The 22574-nt window shown below is 36.5% G+C and overlaps 1 protein-coding gene across 1 annotated transcript; it reads left to right on the forward strand.

The window, feature by feature from the left end:
* Positions 1–3859: 3859 nt before the first annotated feature.
* On the forward strand, positions 3860–21028 carry LOC147066131 (uncharacterized). The gene is made up of 4 exons (XM_085955484.1): positions 3860–4677; positions 16937–17170; positions 19314–19568; positions 19795–21028. Exons 1-4 carry the CDS (start codon positions 4042–4044, stop codon positions 20401–20403), a joined length of 1734 nt encoding a protein of 577 aa, XP_085811610.1. The 5' UTR covers positions 3860–4041; the 3' UTR covers positions 20404–21028.
* Positions 21029–22574: the final 1546 nt, after the last annotated feature.

Below are 22574 nucleotides of genomic sequence, written 5' to 3' on the forward strand. Positions count from 1 at the left end.
TGCCTGTCTGAGGGACCAACTGTCTTTTTGTACCTGCGTTAGCAGATGGTGACGGAGTGTTACACACTTCTCCGGCGACAGAAACCTCCGCTTGTTGTGTGTGTCCCACGTGATGTCCAGGAACCCTCATTGTTGGCTTGGGATCAGATAGGATCTTTTTATATGTATTAACCACCCTAAAGATTGTAGGAAAGTTATCCTGTATTCCACCGAAGCCGAGACTGTTTCTCGGATCTGTTGGCTACAAAGAAGTCGTCTATGTAAGTGAATATTCTCAGCCATTCTTTCGTAGGCGTTCGGCAACCCAATTGGTCAGGGATGAAAACATAATCGGAGCGGCTGACAGCACGAACGGGAGACACGTGAATTGTAGGAGCTCCCCTCGGTAGGCTAGTCGAACGAATCAACGATGTTGAGAATCTATGGGTACTAAACTTGGAGGTACGCCTGGCTTAGATCTATAATTACTAGCCAGTCTTCTTTTTGTAAGACGGCTGGAACCTCGTAATGGTGGATTAGTTTGAATGGCTTTGGCTGTAGTAACGCATTCAAACGCTTTCGGTTCAAAACAGGGCATAGGGTCCCGTCTTGTTTCTTGATCAGAAACAGGGTTGAGTGAAAACTGGGGGTTGTCTTTCTTTAAGTCCTCGATCTCGAGAGTGACCTCTGCTGATTGTTGCGTTTGAATTTTTTCCGTAAAAGTAAAGAACGACTTACCAATGGTGGTGTCCGCACAAATTGTATGCGGGCTACGGCTATTATTTTTACCAATGTTGGAAGGTGGGTACCCTACGCCATCCAGACTCCCCGAAAGTCTCATAGGCGGCCCCCAATGTTGTTGGTCGTCCAGATGCGGTCACCTTCGCTTAGAATACGGATCCCTGGTGGAGTCCGTACCTCCGATAGAGAACTCCCTTCCCACATGACGTTGCCCCTTGGAAGTACCCCGGCTATAATGTGAGTTCGAGGGCCTTCCGGGACTCTGAGCTCAGAGGAATCCTCGATAGTGCCTCCCGAGTGAAGGTATCCTTCACTGAGAACGAAATCACCTGGCGCCGAGGTTGTATAATCTCGGCACGCTTCCCGGTAAGGATCTGAGTCATGTCCTCGCAAATTTTATTATGCGTTGTCCCCAAAACCCTCTTCGAATTTTTGGTACAGGCCCATCGCATGATGTTTTGAGGATTGGTTGCCCAATCCACTAACCCTTGCATACCCTTCCAGAAGCTGTCCCGTTGGGAAACATCGCATTCTCGAGGGCCGCGATGGTCCTCTCCGTCAGATGGTTAGGATTTTAAATACGATGATTCGCAGATTTACCGAGCTCTTGTCATCAAAGTTGAAATCAGAACCATTTTTTGAGCAGGGTGATGGTGAGATGAAGCATGTAAATAACGATTGGTATGGGTTGATTTTCGGTAGACTCTGTGTCCTAGAGAACCATCCAATTTTCTGATAACTTCCACGTCAAGAAATGGTAGAGCTCCATTTTGTTCAATCTCCATTGTGAATTTAATCATTAAATGTAGATTTTTTTAAATGGGCCAAAAACTCATTTAGAGCTTCTATACCGTGAGGCCATATTAAGAAGATATCATGGACATACCGTAACCAGCACGAAGGTTTTAATCTGCACGTCAAAAGCTGTTTGTTCAAAATTTTCCATGAAAAAATTCACAACCACGGAAGATAGAGGAGACCCCATAGCGACACCTTCGGTTTGTTCAAACACTTTACCCTGAAAGCTAAAGTACCAAAAGGACAAAATGTGTTGAATCCCTTAACACAGGGGTTTCCAACCCAGTGCCCGCGGGCACCATGGCGCCTGCGGAACGATTCGTATGTGCCCGCCACTATTCGACAGAGACAGAATTTTCACGCTAGCCTGATACACGCAGAAAACCCGAAGTGAACGAACGCCACGAACTGAGCCGATGAACGCCGAAGCATGTGACAGTAGTCACGTGCTCGTACCGTCCCAATTACTTCGGCGATCATCGGCTCAGTTCGGGTTTACGGCGTGTACAAGGAGTGATGTGCAAATAGCATTCCCCGCCTGGAACCGCGTTGTTGTCATTGTGATTGCGATTGCTGCCCCGTTCGGGTCGCGACAGTTAGCTAGGAGACATCTTCGTCTGACGAAACACGAATTAGGAGTTTTGATTTTCCTTCTATATAGTTCTAAAATGAGCGGACCGAGTAAAAGACAACGAACCTATAATTTTAACACTGACTGGGAGGAATCATATTGTTTCTTTAATGTGAAAAATAAATGCGTCTTTTTGTTGTGTGGTAGTAGTATTGCAGTGCCAAAAAAACATAATGTTGAATGACACTTTCAGACAATTCATGCCACTTTTGATGTGAACTATCCACTTAAATCTGAAGTAAGAAAGAAAAAAATATGTCAACTAAAATCAAGTCTAACTGCACAACAGACTGTTTTCACTAGACATGTGAAAAATTCTAAAAAGGCCACCATTGCTTCTTTCAAAATTTCTCACATGCTCGCAAAAATGAAGAAACCTTTCATTGATGGTGAGTTGTTTAAAAAACTATTTTTGACTGGTGCCGATTGTTTGTTTGATGGATTTTCTAACAAACGTGAGATTGTCTCAGCAATACAAGACTTACAGTTGTCAAATAACACCGTCACAAGAAGAATACATGCAATTTCAACAGACATACAAACTCAGTTAAAGACTGCCTTGGAAATATGTGACTGGTTCTCGCTACAATTTGACGAATCAAGAGATATATCAGACACCACACAGTTAGCAGTTATGGTAAGAATGGTATTTAGTAACTTCACAGTAAAAAAAAAAGGTTGGGAACCCCTGCCTTAACCCATGATGCGGTGGCGTTGGTGTGTGGTTGCAAAAGTGACACCAGATATTTCGAAAGTCTATACGTGGGAGAGTCTATTGCGCTAACTATTGGGCGAAGTGGGCAGTCAGACTTGTGAATCTTGGGTAACCCATATATCCCAGGAGTCTTCGGTGCTTTAGTTAATACTTTCCAGTAATCCTCACTGGGAATACCGGAAGATCGAACTAATTCCCTCGTTTTTCTGTCAATCTTGTCGGTGGGGTTCCGCTTTACATGTTTATAAACAGGGGTTTTCAGTAACTCTTCCATTTTGGTAACATAGAGCGTTGCATCCATAACGACTGTCGCGTTTCCCTTATCAGCGGGTAAAACCACCAGTTGGTCGTTTTTTGCAAATCGCGTAATGCTCGACGTTCCTCGACGAGAGGTATGCTCTGGCCTCTGACAAGTGAACACGACAGACACGTTAGTATACACACTCTATAGAGTATAGAAAAATGATAGGTCACCCATTTCAGCAGCGGAAGGGACAGAAGAGGTAGGACCACTCGTCGGCTAGTTTCCGAATGCTTCGGCTTGTAAGTCAGCTTTGATTAAGCATATCAGTAAAGTTAAAAATCTACTTATCTAGGTATATTAGGTATAGCAAAATTGTCTGTCATTTTCATAAAAGGTAAACTGACCTGTAATCGTATAAAATTGAGTATTAGTCATCCTATCAGTCATTACGGAGGTGCGATCTGGATACGACCTGCTAGAAAAATGACTAGGACCGCCCTTAATTAGATCCATATTATATTAAATATTTTTTTATTAAGTTCTAAATAATTCGTAGAGATACTGTTCAATGCTAAAATAGATAGTAGAACTAGAAATAGAACTTTACCTACCTACCTACCTAAAAAAAATACAAAACCTATTAATTTGATTATTATTGTCTATAGCCTTAAAGTGGCAGAATGAGAAAACGAGTGACGGCCATATGCAGCCTGTCTAGTAAACTAGCGTAGCCCGTAGTTGCTTAACCAATACTGGCAAACAGTCACTGGTCTCAAGTCGTTCATTTACTGATGTTTATAAAAAATATTTTAAAAACGTGTATTGTCCCGGAATCTCATGTCGAAAATCATAGGTTTTTAAACAAAAACCTCTCAAATTGAACAGGAGGATATAATATAGACTTTCACCCTGAAGTTTCAATGTGTTCTGGAAATGGTTTGCAAAGAGGACGTGGTATCATGGTTTAAAGAGTTAGAGAGCTATAAACGTATCGATGCAATGTGTAGTCTATTAAATATGTGCCTGCCATTTGAACTGCGGTTTATTGGCACATATCTGGAAGAGCTTGGCAAGCGTGATTTTCAGGAGTTACGTGGAGCTGAACTGAGAGCGAATAACCCCACAGATCTTGCCACTGACATTGGGGGAGCAAATACAAACCATCGAACTCGTCGAAAAATGGCACTCTATGTGTCACTTCTTCGGTCGTGTAATTATGCATGTGCATCTACATTGTACAATGTGATGATTGGCCTAGAACAGTCTGGTTTACTTGGAATATATGGTGATCCACTTGAAGAACTGTTATTGCTGTACACGATGGCTCTTCATCACCCAGCATTTACCTTCGATCAACATTCACATTTTGGCGAAATCTTAGATAGACTTAAATTGGATGATCCTAGAACTCGCATTATTCCACCGTCAGTTCCTGTGAACACGACACCTTCAGGGAGCAACTGCCTCTTACATGGAAATGTAACGCCAAACCTCTCCGTCCCCCCTCCGAGTGTTTCAGGAATAAATCACTTAAATTCTGTAGTATATGTGAAAACCCCCCCTGTACAGGTAAATAACAGTTTATTATTATCATTGTTTTAATTCCTTGATTATTTGTCATGATAAAATGTTTAATGTCTATCCAATATGTTCAGTTATTTTGTGGGTTTCTTTGTTATGAAGAATTATTGATCTGCCATTCAATAATAAATAATATTTGAGTAAATAACCTTACATACCCTAAGGATATAAAAGATTTCACAAAATCTTTCTATTGTCGCCCATTAACAATAGTATTGTGTCTACATTCTTTTCGTTGGAAGAGTAATTTCTACACTGTTAACCCTTTATATCAATAGAGATAAATTATTTATACATTATCAATTATGTATGGAATGATTCTGGAATTAATACGTCACATTATGTAGTGACGCTGTTTTGGCAGAAAATTTGTTGAAAAATTACATTTAGTTCACAATGTAATACCATGATGCTTTGTCATTAATATCGAACATAGTTAACTTTGTGTTACACTTTCACTAGCACGTGATAAGACACTTGTTAAAGTTTTATGGAACCTAATGAAAGAGACAGTGCGTGTAAGTTTATGCTTAGAGTTATTGATGGCCTTGGGTGGAATATCTGTTGGAAAATCGGGTTGTGAAAAAATTCAAATGACATAATATTAAGTACTCTTATTTTATTACAGAGCTGGCCAAATTTAATTTTTTTGTTGACGTGACGTGTTTTACTTCTATGATTTTATTTTTCACTTAGGATCCCTCTGTAAACCATGAGGATTCATTCATCTGTCACGATATTTCATTATTGTTGAAAATTATTACACAAACTTAAAGTAGTTAAGTTCTGCATTGGGGCCGCTGTCCACGGCGATGATTGGCCTATTGTGTCGCTGTGACCAGCCGTAGCCGGCGGTGGCCCTTAACCTCGAACTAACAGAAATCATCATGGTAGAGGCAGGAAAGGGTCTGACGAAAGTCCTACCACAACAGGCGAATCCGGCAATGTGTCGAAATATTTAGCATCCCCCGTTTAATAGCTGAAATATAAAGCACACAGTAATTAAATTTACACATACCTGTTCCAGACTTAATTTTTCATGGAGTTAAAAGCAGTTTATATCCCTTGTGAGATTTGTTAGTTGCAAGTGGTGAGCTGGTGAGAGGAATTCTCAAGGTTTGATTAAGTTAAAGATAAGTAAAAATGTGTTTTTTCCTACAAGTAAGCACTTTCAACCGGCTTAAACCGAAATTGAAATATGTGTGTATTTAATTCCATAAATGTTAAATTCATTCATAGTATATTTCTTCACCACAGAAAATATTATAATAGCCATTTTATAATATTTTATACGGAAAAGTGTAGGTAGTAGGAGGTAGGCTCTGACAATAAACGTATTTTACATTAAAAATTATGAATTCTTTCGATGCGGATCTTTTTATTAGTGATATACCGAGTACCTATCTATGTTGCTAAATAGAGTTTTTCATTTAACCCATGAAATAAAGTATTCATTGTTGTACCTTACTTACTTAATTTTGACATTATGTGAAGTAATTAGATTCTTCTTCTTGAAAAGTCTTATTTTAGATTTTTATATAGTATGTATTACAAGACGTAGTCAATTGAGTGATTGTCAATGGCTGTTGAACAATTTACGTAATTTATGCCGTAACCTTCAGATTTTTCTCTTTAATAGAAGACAGAATTATTTGAATCCATACTGCCGCTTCGATGACCGACGCACCACTTTAAGCCAGAAATCTTTCATTTTGCAGTCAAATATCACAGTAATTAAAACTGCAGGGTCTTAATAGCAATGCTAGGGATTATAATATAACATTAGTACTTACCTATAGTGGAAAAACTTAATCTTGAACTAGCGCAGATTGAGATTTTTTCTAGTGTGCATGAATTACATAGGGTGCGTTTAATTATTGTTACTAATAATATTTCCGACCGCCTTACACGAAGCTTATTGTGTCGTTTTCTCTTGATCGACGCCGCTCCAACAATGTCATATTTTTTCCCAAAATAATCTAACTTCAACCTTATGTAGTATGTTTACAGTTACAGTCAGTGTAGTACATCGGATAGGAATAGTAAAAAATGAAAATGATTAGTGATTAAATACAAGAGATAAATTATCATATTTGCTACTAAGCAGAGCATATGGGACCCACAGAGTCATGGCTATATAGACAAACTCGCATTGAAAAGAATGATAAGTTGAAAATTGTGAGGCATCTTACGTGTGTAAACGGCCACCTAAGGTGACGGTTATGTGAATTACATAAATTAATTGTTAAGTACACTTATTTTGGACCCCTGTATTCTTTAAATTCATTTTACTCGATCAAATGTTAAGTTGCATGTTGGCCAGGGTGGGGTGGTGTATGGTGTATTCCGTATGGTGAGGTAAAACAGCACACCGGTTTTTGTCTTGTTAATTGAAGACCCTAACTTTAACTACATTGGTGTTAATTTATGTGCAAAAAAAACATTCAGAATTGAAACATTATTTTTCAATGAGTCATTTGACACAGTATTGCTATTACTATTTAGAAAATAGTGTAATGCTTACTATTTACTGGCGAGCACTGAGTGCATTATTATTTGCAGGGAATTCCCATAAAATGTCATATGAATGCATCATTTTACACAGCATGCTTATTTGTTGTTTATTTGTAATTACATACCTACTCACATTATTATTATACTACATACACACACTTTTAACATAATATTATATCTGACATTGTTATTATTTATATTTTAAGTGCATAATATTATGTAAATATCATACATGAATCATTTACATTGATAGTTCTCATTTGAGGATTATTATTAATTAATAATATTTACTATTTAAAATTAACTAAGTACAGTGAGTTCTCGACTTAAGATGGGGTTCCGATCAGCTACTTAGGTTGTATGTCGAATTTCATTATAACAGGTAAGTGCTTTGAAGATCTGTCGGTGTCTGAGTCCATATTTTAAAATGTTTGAATTGCATCATTTAATTGGCTAAAAGCTGCAGCCATGTCTTTTAGCACTTTTTTTTTGAGGGGTTCTTCAAGTTCATCTGATTCTTTTAGTGTTATTACATTTTAAAAGCTATCTTTTTCATAATGATGGTAGTGGTAAAGTAGACTTATCGATTCCCCTGACAGCTTTTGGATTTTTAGAATGATAAATCAAAAATGGCTTCAGTTTATAACCGGCGACATTTCCACCCAACAAAGGGGTTACACAATCATTAAACACTTTAATGCCGGGCATGCACTTAGCTTCTATTTTAATGTATCTTCACATTATGATAGCTTTCATGTTTTTTAAATCCTTCAAACCAGCTGGAGTTTGCATTGACATTTTGGTTACAATAATTGTCACCTTCCCTCTTCAAATCTAAGGAATAATTTAAGTTCCCGTGACAAGTCTAACACTGTTTTCCCGCACACATACTGTTTTATTATTTTTATTTCCGTCTCTAAGTCTATTGTCTTTCTCATATTTTTATCACTTTTAATAGCCATTGTGGTACAAAAATAAATTATGTAAAAACATAGTAGAACCCCAAATTTAAACTGCGAGTAAAGAATGCAAAAGACAAAAACTTAAAAAAATAGGTTTTTATCAATTTTTTCATTCATTGTAAAGTGCGCACGGTCGTAAGTCGAGAACTCACTGTAATAAAATACACTGAGAGCATCATTTATTTCTATGACTATTAATTAATTAATTAACCTATATGTAATAATATTGTACTCAATATAGTATCGTTGGTTACCAACAAACAGGTAGCTTCCAAATTACTTGCATTACTGATATGAGGTAACTTTCATACAATGTGCATACCAGCAATTGGAAGAAAAGCTATTTTTTTATGATAATGTAAAAGTAAGAGCGGTTTCACACGGAATATTCAGGTGTGATAAATATAGATTTTACATTGAAATAAATGGAACCTTTATGGAAATTGTTGTGCTTAGTATTTAAACACAGTATCATCTCCTATATATTATTATCCTAAGAGATTTTGGAAAACGCACTAACAGCTCATTTAAGCGACATTTTATTGTTATTTTTACATCTTCACTTCAAAATGTGTGCTACCGATTGAATTGAACACATTTCAGAAATTTACCATGATTTTACATGTACGTGACGTTTATATCCGATATTTTCTTACACACCGTATACAATCGCCATATTTACTGTTTACGCCTCACAGAATGATGTCTTCATCGCTTAAGACCTTCTAATCCTTTATTTGACAAACGAATTCGATTATTTTTATTCAAATATCGTAATATAGGCATTGGCGCACTTTTTTCCGGTGAAAAAACCATAATCTTGGTACAATTCACTACGTAAATAAAATTTGATTCTTTTTAAATACTTTTTTATGGCTGGCACGTTTGCAACAATGTAGTACTAATATACTTTTGAGTACGATATTTATATTAAAATGCATTTTAACAGACTATTCCTAATCGGATCGACTGGTACACATACTTTATTTAATTTAATCATGTTCCCGAGAGATATTAAATGCGAATTAATACATAACATCTCCTCAAAAATTAAATAGGTACCCATAACCTCAAAATAAATGTAACGTCATCATTTAATGTATACACACAATATAGTGTTCTTTTTTTGTTTTTTAGAGTATGGCTATAAATAATATTTTTTTGAACCAATATACATATTCATATCGTCATCATCATCATCATCATCATCAACCAGGATCAATCCACTGCTGGATGAAGGGTTCCGCAACCTCTATTCTACTACTATCGGTTTAACGAATTTGTGAAATTATACCTATTTCTATCGTCTTTATCATCATCGACCTGAACCAATCCACTGCTGGATAAAGGGCTCCCTAGCCTAATTCTACTCCTTTCTGTCATATGAATTGCTGTATTTATCAAAATCGGTGATATTATATTTATCTACATATTCATATCGTCATCATCATCATCATCATCATCAACCAGGATCAATCCACTGCTGGATGAAGGGTTCCGCAACCTGATTCTACTATTATCGGTTTAACAAATTTGTGATATTATACCTATTTCTATCGTCTTTATCATCATCGACCTGAACCAATCCACTGCTGGATAAAGGGCTCCCTAGCCTAATTCTACTCCTTTCTGTCATATGAATTGCTGTATTTATCAAAATCGGTGATATTATATTTATCTACATATTCATATCGTCATCATCATCATCATCATCATCAACCAGGATCAATCCACTGCTGGATGAAGGGTTCCGCAACCTGATTCTACTATTATCGGTTTAACAAATTTGTGATATTATACCTATTTCTATCGTCTTTATCATCATCGACCTGAACCAATCCACTGCTGGATAAAGGGCTCCCTAGCCTAATTCTACTCCTTTCTGTCATATGAATTGCTGTATTTATCAAAATCGGTGATATTATATTTATCTACATATTCATATCGTCATCATCATCATCATCATCAACCAGGATCAATCCACTGCTGGATGAAGGGTTCCACAACCTGATTCTACTATTATCGGTTTAACAAATTTGTGATATTATACCTATGTCTACCGTCTTTATCATCATCGACCTGAACCAATCCACTGCTGGGTAAAGGCCTCCCTAGCCTAATTCTACTCCTTTCTGTTATTTGAATTGCTATATTTATCAAAATCGGTTATATTATATTTATCTACATATTCATATCGTCATCATCATCATCATCAACCATGATCAATCCACTGCTGGATGAAGGGTTCCGCAACCTGATTCTACTACTATCGGTTTAACAAATTTCTGATATTATACCTATTTCTATCGTCCTTATCATCATCGACCTGAACCCATCCACTGCTGGATAAAGGCATCTTTAGCCTGATTCTACTCCTTTCAGTCATTTGAATGGCTGTATTTATCAAAATCGGTGATTTTATATTATATATATTTATAATGCCATTATCATCATGAGCCTGAATCAATCCACTGGTGGATGAAGGCCTCTCTAAGTTATTTGTATTTTTGTCGGTCATATGAATTGCTATATTTATCAAAATTGCTGATATTATATTTACCCATTCATAATATCGTCATTATCATCATCATCTGGATTAATCCACTGCTGGATGAAGGCCTCTAAGCTGATTCCCATACCTTTGGGTCTTATAAATTCCTATTCTAATCAAAATTGATTTATTCCTCTCAGATGTATACATTGCTTCATTATTTATCAACATTTCTTTCGATATGAATGTCCCGCACCAACATTGAAACAAAATAATGTTAAAATTTATTTTTTACATTGCTTATGTACCTCCTTCTATTCTAAATGGGCCCCGCGGGAGATTAATATTCACGTTATATTGGATCGCTATTTTCATGATAATCACATATTGCTTTGTATTCGAGCGGTTCAGATGTATAATTTATCATATTTAAATGCACGTGATTTAACGAAACATTCATATTACCTATACACATATTATATCAAAATGTCAGTGGTAGCAATCGGTGATTGCCAGCTGTTTTGCTAGACCTAGCAGCCTGAGGTGGTATCAGGCAACATTCTGAAGGCCAGACTCCAGACTAAACAACGCGGATGACCTCAAATTTGTATTGGCAGTGACAAGGGAAAACTATGGCGTCGTCTATGCATTCTTCACAATAATTGTATTCAAATCCAACACCATGTCATTAGGATGCCAAGCTGTCTGCAAGACCTAGCGAGACAGACTGGCGAGAGCCAGCTGGCTCAGCTAGTTATACATGAATACGCTCTAAATTGTTCACTTCTGAGCAGAATATATGTAGTTGTGGAGCTTATATTTACAAGGAATGGCTTTTAGCCATTCACCCAACCCATTAGGTTTTTGCACTGGCTCACACAGAAAAAACAACATGCATTTTTGGGTGTCCAGTTGAGTGATCAAACCAGCGACCCACTTCGCCATAGAGAGCCGTTCTGCAACATAAGCAATCGTTGGTACTTTTGTATCATTTTCAGTAAAATAATATAAATGCAGTATTGTAGACTAATCATATATTTTTATTATTCAGCAGAAAAGTTTTGGTTTTTTTTTTGAAATCGTTGATCTTTTCGTTTTAGGTAAAACCTTCAAACTTCTTCCATTTCACGTATATCCCCATCTTCCGCTTCCACCATTTCGTGTCAACCACTATTCTAAGATAATACTCTGATCGATAGTTAATTTAGATTAAATGCCATTGGTTATTGAAGTAAGCCAATTTATTGCAAAGTTTATTCGGCATTAGATTGGAAGTAAAAGTTTACATGTGATGGCAGAGGAATATGTTGGTGAAGTAATGTTTTATTTATGTACACATTTCAGACGTTTACAATTATTTATTATTGTTTTCTCACAAGATGTTAGTAAGTTAAACTTAATTGTAACATTATAAATCTTTAACAGGATATCATCATTTACCAATACCTTTAATGTCGTAGTTTTTCTGTATTTTTGTGATAATTTAATTTATTTTTACTTACTTATATTTTTATAAATATACCTACTAATAAAAAAAGAAAAACATCATTTCGCATGGAGGTTATTTTAACATAAACAAGTCTGCGTCAAAAGCGTTCAATTATAGTATTATCTACCTCAGCAGTAAAATGATGATAGATCAAAATGACTTAACTTTTAATACATTCTCTCTCTCTGAACTCTAAAACTCTGAACAAGAAATAATCCGAGGGAGCCATGTCACAATTCTTGGCTGGGTAGTTTCTCTCTTGGTATCCAAACTTAGCAGCTCCAAGTTCTCCTGGCAGCGTTGGCGCTTGCTGTCTTTCTGAAATGGTTTCAGCATTCACCCCATACCCATTTCTTCAGTTATTCTAAAAACCTTCAGTCATTTGTCTTCAACATTGAGCTTCTTTACGAGCTGTTTGTTGGCGAATTTATAATCTGCCTGTAAAGTCGCCCAGTGTAATCATCGAACATGTTAGCTTGTTCGATGATTACACTGGGCGAGTTTACAGGCAGATTATAAATTCGCCAACACACAACTCGTAAAGAAGCTCAATGTAATTGAGGCTTTACTGTTTCTATTCCCGACTTCAATTACATTATACACTATTGCATTGTTTCTCTCATTCGGTGACGTTCCTACTATGACTTATTTTCTGTCAAATCTATTGAAATTCACATTTACACATTCAGTGGTAGGTATGTTTTCAGTTATTAATTTTTTTTTAAACCATGTCCGAATAAAGTGGAGGTTTGTATTAACGGATTTCTGTTTTTATGCGAAATCGATGTTAGCCACTTGCTCAACCTATTAGGTCCATACTCTGACTCAAACACAAATTGAAAAACATTATTTGTATTTGCCAGACCCAGGATTCGAACCTGGGACCATCGACCTTATAGGCCGACACTTAAACTGTGCGACTATCGCGGGCATCAGTTATAGTATAGTAACTGTTATAGTATTCATATATTACATATTAGTTTTTATTTGCTGGCCTTTAGAATGTGCCGTCCTAAAAGCTGCACATGGCTTGTTTAAACCCACCAGCCGTCAATAACATCATGTATAGAATAAAACATCATATTGTATAGAATGCATTTTAATGAATAATATATGCAAGCCTTCATTTGTAATACATGTAATATTTTAACTATGCTGGTGGCCTAGTGGCTAAGCAGCGAGATGCAGCGCGGAAATTATGCTTTCTGTGACTGATGGTATCGGATCCCGGTGCCTGTACCAAAAAAAATTGGTGTGTGTACTTATGTACGCGCGTTAGAAGTTATACTTCTTTGACGTAACAAAATAAAAATAACAAAAAAACGTAAGTAGAAAATATGATAAAAGATATTTAATACAATCAATAAAGTTTTGATTAAAAAGCATAATCAAATTAGAATGATATGTATTTATAAACAGTTATTGTTGTTGTATTGTTCAATGAAATTATTGAAGCACGCTGGTTTATTTCTATACACTAACTTATATTACTAAATTATATAATTATGTCTCATTGTTTTTGTTATTTTTAAAGTAACAACTACTGTGACTGTGACGTTTAATCCTTCGTTTACGTAAGGAATTGCAAATGACTGACAATAATAATATCATCTGTCTATTACGATGTTTAATAAGAATATTTTAATGGTGGACTCGACTCCAGTATTACCATATCGGGAAAAATCACGGGCTCTAAAGGTCACTTATTCGCTAATTGCAGAGACATTAAATTATATTAATTGTGTTTTTATAGTTATTGAATTTATTTTGTATTGTTTTCATATTTTTGACATCGTTTAACAATTTCAAAATAATTTACCTAAACAATGGGAGAGTGAAATTTTAAATATGGTATTATTTTCAATAGAAAAATGGAACGAAGCTATTTATGACGAGGTAAACCATACGCGGCCGACATCATTTCCACTTCCGTAACGGTTTCTCAATTTCACTACGTCCCAAAAGAAGTATAACTTCAAAAAATATGTCCTTTGTAAAGTAGATAAATAATGTATCACTTTTGTTTGATATATCTGTCAGGTCCTGCTTATAAATTAATGTATTCTATGTTAAAAGTAAATTACCATTTTTGCTCGTAAACAGAGAGTAGAGGTTAATTTATCACTTTTTATTGGGTGTGCTCGTTTTGCTATTGGGTTTTTTTCACAGAATAAATGCAATAAAATATAAATACAAGGAACAAGCATACCTTATTAATCCTTTCCACACCAGTTGTACACTAATTAATTGGCCATTCGATATAATTAACATGTTATTTAAATGCGGTTATTAAATAGTAATTAAATGGTCGGCGTCCTACGAGTTAATATATAAGTAATTGATCATGTTACAATAGATTTTATAGAAATTTTTGTCATACCTCTTGAATTTATTAATTGTATAGTAATTTGCAGTCATTACAAATAAAATTTACAAGAATACATCAATTAATTTCAATAATTATATTTATCAGTTGTTGTATCATGGACCTGTCTTCAATGATGTAATTAAAGACAATTTTCACAAATATAAAATATTGATACACAATATTTTTGTTGTTATTATAAATGAATCTTCTGCGCTGATAAAGAAGTACAAATGATATTTCAATTGCAAATAAATACTGATAACAAAAATTACATTCCTAAATATAAGAGCTCTCCAGCATTTGCTTTCGTGTTGTCCTTGAATGAGACTGGTATCTTTTTATCTCTCCAATGGTGATTGATTAGGAATTATTATTTAATATGTCTATAGTGTTTTAATACAGTTAATGTAATATTATTTCCTTGACAGTTTTATTGCCTAAATAATTATCATTTAGATGCCAAAAGGACTCCTTATGCTACGGCAGTATATTTTTCATATACAAAATTTTCCCTATCAAGGAGATCCCTAAACGATAATTGTAAGAAATTTCATCTCTCCGTAGTGACGATTAAAAAGCATCTGTCCACAGTTCACAGAGGCGCTGTTTGGTATTTGATAGATTTTAATTTTTACCATACGCCATCACATCGACTGTTCCCTAATTTTTCCATTCTTCAATGTTTACAATTTCCAAATATGCATTTGAACACATCTTTCATTACAATAAAACAGCTAATAATACTTGTGAAAAACTCTACATTTTCACTTACCTCCTTCAATTCCTCGGAAGTATTTCAAGTCTGTCTAAATCGAAAAACTTACTTTTTTTTTAATAGAATTGGAGGAAGGGTTTGAACAATGGATTTTCATTCAGAGAAGAAGCGTCAATATATGACAGCGGGTCACATTCAAACTATCAAAAATCAAATTGTGAAACATTTGATATATCACATCACATTTTTTTAAAATTACAATATGTATTTAGCTCTCATAGTGCAACCGAGTAAGTGGTGAATCTCCTGGAAAGTGCTTTGTAATATTTTTATTTGTACGAGGGTGGGTCAATAAGTCCTTAGAAAAGCCGACAGGTGGCGCGACTAGTACTGTAAGCGGTTTGTTTTCATGCAGCGGCACTACCGATTCAGTATGCTGCGAAGTTTCAATCAGATTGGTCGGGTTGTTGTGTGTTTCTCGTTCATTTTAAAAAAAAATTTGCTTGTGGAAAATGGAAAAATGGAAAATGGAGAAAATTGAGTTTAGAGCTGTTATTAAACATTTTAATATAAAAGGGTTAACAGCAAAGGAAATAAAAAATGAGTTGGATTTAGTTCACGGCATATCTGCTCCTTCACTTGCAACTATTTATAACTGGTTAAATGAATTTAAACGTGGTCGTACATCAACAAAGGATGAACCACGCTCAGGACGTCCTGTAGAGGTGACTACACCAGAAATGATCAATAAAATCCACGATATGGTGTTAAGTGACCGAAGATTAAAGTTGAGTGAGATAATTGAGGTTACAGGGATCTCAAAAGGTAGCGTCATTTCTATTTTACATGACAAATTGGGCATGAAAAATATTTCTGCAAGATGGGTGCCGCGTTTGCTCACAGTCGACAATAAACGCAATAGGGTGGTGGCCTCTAAAACCCTGTTGTCGCTCATGCAACGCAATCCGGATAAATTTTTTCGTCGCTTTGTGACTGTAGATGAAACATGGATACACCACTATACTCCCGAGACGAAAGAACAGTCAAAGCAGTGGATTGCGAAGGCAAACCATGTCCAAAGAAGGCGAAAACCGTAAAATCAGCTGGTAAGGTTATGGCTACTGTATTTTGGGATGCACGTGAAATTATTTTCGTTGACTATTTGGAAAAAGGAAAAACAATAACAGGGGATTATTATGCATCTTTATTGGACCAGCTAAAAAACAAAATTGAAGAAAAACGGCCTCATTTAAACAGGAAAAAAATCCTCTTTCATCAGGACAATGCCCGTGTTCACACATGTTTACGAACAATGGCTAAAATTGAAGAATTGAAGTTTGAATTGGTCGACCACCCACCGTATTCGCCAGATTTAGCCCCCAGTGACTTTTTCCTTTTCCCAAACTTAAAAAAATGGCTAAGTGGACAACGTTTTTTTTCAAATGAAGAAGTCATCGATCGGACAAATGCTTATTTTGAGGACCTTCCGAAAACTTATTTTTCTGACGGTTTAAAAAAAATTGAGAAACGTCTAACCAAGTGTATTGAGCTCCAAGGAGATTATGTTGAGAAATAAAAAAAAAATACAAAAATCAAAACTGTTTTAATGCTTTTTTCTAAGGAATTATTGACCCACCCTCGTATTACAATGCCAATACAATTAAATAGTACAGTATTTTTTTGACATGTTATTTTTTTTACATTTTAGGGTCCCCCAATAGTCACTGAACAAGGAAATGAATTAGTAAACCCTGGCGTGGGATTAATAAATTCTCCTATGACACCCTCAAATGAACCAATTTATCCCCTGATGCCAGATGGTGTCTTACCGCCTCCCACAATAATTCCAATTCATCCGTATAACACAGGAGAATTTGTAGGAATGGGACAAAGCCATTGGCCCGGGGGACCTATGATGACACCTATGAATCAACCCGTGGAGGTAAATATTACAATTATTATTATATTTGTACATGTAGACACTCGAATGATTTTAACCTTCACATTTCAACTCTGTTTTAAGAAGAACTGGTAACTATTACATTTATATCGTTATCTACGCTTGTAGGTGTCATATTTATATTAAGCCCATTGCACACATACATCCGAGGTGATCGCAACGTAAACCGGAAAAGCCAGCAAAATAGCTTTTCTAATTGTCCACACGGACGCAATATATTATTGTAGACCCGAAACACCAAACTCAACTGTCAACACTCAAAATGTCATTATCTTCTTTCTGTGCCATAACCATTAATGGTTGACTTGATTAATGCTAAAACAGGAGTACTGAGCTCAAATCAGTCTCTAAGATTGAGCCAGGACATTCTTCCTCTGCCACGGCTTCGCCTACCAGAAATCTTCCCATAAAGCTTAAATGATAAGATGGAGAATATCTCTCGGAATGCCGCATGATGTGGCCCAAAAATGCCTTTCTAGTTTTTACTTTTCTGATTATTTAGTTAATCTTTTTCATCCTTGACATTTGTTACTTTGTTTTTTTCAGCTGATACGGAGCATGTGTCTGTACACCCACATTTTGGAAGCTTTAACTTTTCTGTGCATTATTTCTGTGTGTCCACTCCAAAACCGATAAGTCTCCTACAGAGTCCCATGTTTAGATTGTGGCAAAAGTACTTTTTCCAGTCCTAATCCAGAGTGCAACCAAAGTTTATAATGGAATATGTTCTCTCCAATGGTACTCCATTTACTTGCACTGTGCGGATGCGCATTGTTGTAATGAAAAATTACCACATTCCGGTTTATTAAATTTAGGTGTTTATCAGATCTGGCTGATTTTCTCTAATGCTTGTCAATAATAAACCTCTGCAATAATCGTTTCAGCTAATTTTAGCACTTACACTGCAAACATCCTGTCAAATGCTCAAAAGAACCTTACGAAGCATTAACTCTGGTTTAGGGGCTGGAACCAATGTTTCTTTTGGCAAAAACCATTCTTTTTACGCCTTGTTGCAAAAAAGGTTGATTTTTTTGTGTTGACAACAATGAATGTTTTCATCTGTTCTTCATTACCTGAGAATAATTTGTGCTGTGCCTAAACATTCATTCTTTTCACTAAACCAATTCTTCTTAAATGTTTCTGCACTGTGACAACGGAGATGAAAGTTTCATTGATAATTCCTCAATTGTTTGCACGAGGATCTGATTGTATTAGCGATTTCGGGATATCGTCGTCAAATTTTGAGGGTCATTCTAATTTATGAGCATCCTTTAAATTTCCAATGCCCGATTGTAATTTTATAAACTACCGTTGACATCTATTGACTGTTAATACTTCCCCGTATACTTTGTTAATGTCTCTGTCGGAGTTCAAAAATTCTAACGAGGAATTGTCATAACAACCATAGTTTTCTGAATACAACAACAGAACTGAGTGGTATCTTCACATTCAATTTTATATAATAACCTGGATTGCTTCACCTAGTACAGTTTGAAGATATGTGATTGAAATAGTTTTAATCTTAATCCCTTAATTGTCAAAATCATAACTTGCATAACCAGCAACTCTTGCGGATTTCCATTTGGGGAACAGTGCTGTATACTCATCTTGAAATTGTCAATTTTTCACATCATTAATTGACCAAAGACCACAGATATACCCGTTTTAGACTAGCTAGACAAATGGACCTTTAAATTAGTTCTGAATTTGAGAGCCTCTTATGCTGCATGCAGACATAACCACTAACCACACCCACCGGTGCTAACCTCATGCTGTGGACTGCATTTCCGATTGTGTTTATATGGAACGTCCGCATACATGCGATGACGATGAAATTTAGAAAGTCCTCGACTAGCCATTGCGACTCAGGATCGCTTGTTCCCTCCAATTACCCTATTATTTCCAAGATGGACCAGTATGCTTTCCCTTGAACATTCCTCACACCATCCACGGACATTCATGGCTTTGATTCTAGCGATGTATACCTGGCACGCAGGTATAATTATTGGTGGGATGCTCAATTATGAGTCATTGTGACTTGTCACTCCCACGAGTGGTTGTCGTGTGGCGTTTGATGTTAGTGTAATTTTATTTTTATGACATTAACAATAATTGTCATTTTTAGGTGTTAAATTATCGCCCTCCCCCCTCACCCTTAATATCACAGCCGTCGTCACCATGCGATAGCCGGTCTGGCTCGCCCAATATCCGAGTGTTGCCTCAGGCGCAGTCGCACAATCATCCTCTGCAGGCGGGAATGAGGTCTGTCCGGAGACCCTCACAGGACTCCACGCCCCCGTTGCCTCTGCCGCTCTCTCTGGCCCATGATCACCACCACCACCATATTATCTCGTCGTTTAATAATCTGGCCATAAATGAGGTGTGTATTGTTATTGCATTGTTAAATATTATTTCACACTCATATGGATTCCTGAGACTCCCATGATTTGTCGAAGATTTTCAATATCACGAAATCAGCCACATTTTAGATCAACTTTTAAAATTGCTTTATTATGATCTATATAAAATGATATTATTTTAGTCATGTATCATCGTAAGAAAGAAAACTCGGTGCACATCTCTTATATTAAATTATATGATTTCAGAGGAACAATTCAGAAGATGACAAGAAGCCTAATGATATTGATCTTCAAATGAAACATTTCATCCAGCTGCATCCGGTGGAAAAGCAGAACGGAATGCGACGGGCCCCGCGGAGCGGCAGGGGCGGGGCCTCATATAACTCTGTCTCAGCACACCGACGACATGCCCACTCCCATTCCGCCCACTCTTCTGGGAGTGACTCGGGAAGCAGTACGGAGAGCCGCTCCCCTGCAGACACTCCCGCACCCTCCGCCCCGCCCGCTTCTGGTCCCCCGCGCCCCCGACATCCCCCGTCTCCGTCCCCGCTGCCCTCTCCCTCGCCGCTCTACGCGTACATGGTGCCCTACCCTCGGTCCGCCTTCCCAGCAGCCTTCTCCCCTTACCGACCCGGTTACTCTCCTTTCCCGTCCAACGGGGAGGCGGCTTACGGAGCGCAGTATGCCGCCTCTGTGCCGGCGCCCACGTACGCCCCCCCTAAATCGTGCTTCAATTGTGGGACGTCAGGTCACTCGGGCCACGAGTGTGTGGAGCCTTCTATCGAGGACATAACGGGCGCCGGATCTTACCAGTTGGACTTCAGCACTGCGCCCCCGGACGCCGACGACAAATAGTGCCCTTGGCGTTGGCGTCTGTTTCGCTAGTGTCCGACCTCTGACCCGTCCGGTCGGAGAGTCGGGCGTCGGCCGGGTCACAGATTATGATAATTTTTGCTTATTTATGTGACGCCCGCGGCGGTTGATACTTTGTAAGTTATGTTTTTATTATAAATTTACTTCTAGGGTAGGCGATGGCGCCGGACGTTTTCCGAATCTTAAATACTATTCCGATTTTATAGCGACGTGATGGATCAAAAGATATATTAAAATGTAGCCGCGGCCTTTGCCCGTGGGCGCTGTATTTAACCGTTTTTTAAGCGATAGACGTGTGCGGATGTAAAAAGTGCATTTTGTGCCTGTTTATTAAGATTTTAGCCCTCCCCGTGTCGGGGTCGTTTTTGTCTCGTCGGAGCCTCGCGCTCGTAGTCAATGTAAATAATACAAATTTAAGTTTTAAAGAGATGAAATGTTACTTGTGATTGTACGTACATGTATATACAGGAATATATACTGGTTGACTCATGAGAATTGATATATTTGTAAATTATCTTGTAATGAGTGTGTTCGAAATAATATTATACTTTTACTTTCACATTATTTAAAAAAGAAAAAAATAATAAACGCTACATGAAACATCTACTTCTCATTGTTTTATTCTCCCTTTTTACAGTTTTAATGTATTGAATGTGTGCATTCTCAATAGAAATATTAATGTTGTCTATAATATAAAAAGATAAGCTGAAATTTACAACATTTTTCCAGGTTTTGATTCATGTTTTTATGCTCGATTTCTGCCTACTTCCCATACACAGGCACTAATGCGATGACAATACATTCTATTAAAATTTAGGGATAGTCTACTACACCAAACATCTATAATAATATTAAATTATTACAAAATATGGGTAGCAAAATGTTATAATTTCTTAAAAAATACGAGTTAATTACAAACTGCAATATAAAGTTTTAATATTTCTTGACTACATAATGTGAAACGAAAATTATATATTGTGTGTGTGTGTGTGCATTTCACAAAAGAATAATTGAGGAGCAAACATTCAAAAAGTGATTTGTCACACAGATGTTGAGCTGAGATAATCAAGAAAAACATATTGTACTCAAAATGGTTTTTTTTATTATAAAACTGTTTAAGGAAAGAATTTTAAACCTGGTATTTTGTATAATCCAAAATTCGCGGAAGTGGTTTATTTTTTGATTTGAAATTTGGACAAAACACGATTTGCATGAAACTTGTGGGCAAAACACTATTTGAATGAAAATCAAGGCATTATATTTTTTTATAGGATAAAAGGTTCTTTGAACACTGATTCTGGTTTCCTTTCATAGATTTAAATATGGACTATCAGAATTGACAATAAACGGCAGTTTTCAAAATGTGTGATGAATCACTTTTTGAATGTTTGCTCCTCAATTTGAAAAAGTACAATAACAACAGAAATGTTCTGAAATGAAATGTGGTTTTATCCTAAATTTTATAATAAAAATGTTTGAAATGGTAGATACTATTTCATGTTGTAAAACTAATTTATATTTTGATCATTCTACGTTATTAAGTTACTCATATAGGACATTATAATGATTAAAATATCTTTCCTACAAAGTTTACAGATTTTTCTCTACCAATTTAGAGCACTTGTCCAATAAAGCTAGGGTTTCCTAAGAAAACAGTGCCGTTTTGTAGCGGCCGTAACATGACGTGATGCGGCGGACGTAAGAAAACGGCTGTAAGAACGGTAACTAGAGATGTAAACTTAAAAAAAGACAGACAATGGTCAGTGAGCGTATTGCGGTGAAGAATGGACGATCTAAACATAGCATTATTTATATTTGGAAGATGAAGAATCATCGGAAGATGAAAACTCATTTGGAGGAGTGAGATATTTAGAAATCGTGCTACAGAGGGTGCATTTCAAATTTTAGTACATCGCAGTCTACTGCAATGAGGAAAAATTCAGGCAATACTTTTGCGTTTGATTATGTACTGAATAACATAAGAGATGACCTTCCGATATTATTTTGCAGATTTTGTTTTAACAGGGCATTTCTATAGTCTTTGCTCTTCACATTATATAAAACTTATTATTTCCTACAAAATCTATCAATAATTCCTCATTTTCGCTTGTCCAAATTACGTTTGCAATGTTTGCACGCATTTTTTATTTTAA

The sequence above is a fragment of the Rhyacophila brunnea genome, unplaced genomic scaffold (assembly GCF_057557595.1).
Source record: "Rhyacophila brunnea isolate RB1 unplaced genomic scaffold, BYU_Rbru_1.0 scaffold_5, whole genome shotgun sequence".
NCBI classification, from domain to species: Eukaryota; Metazoa; Arthropoda; class Insecta; order Trichoptera; family Rhyacophilidae; genus Rhyacophila; species Rhyacophila brunnea.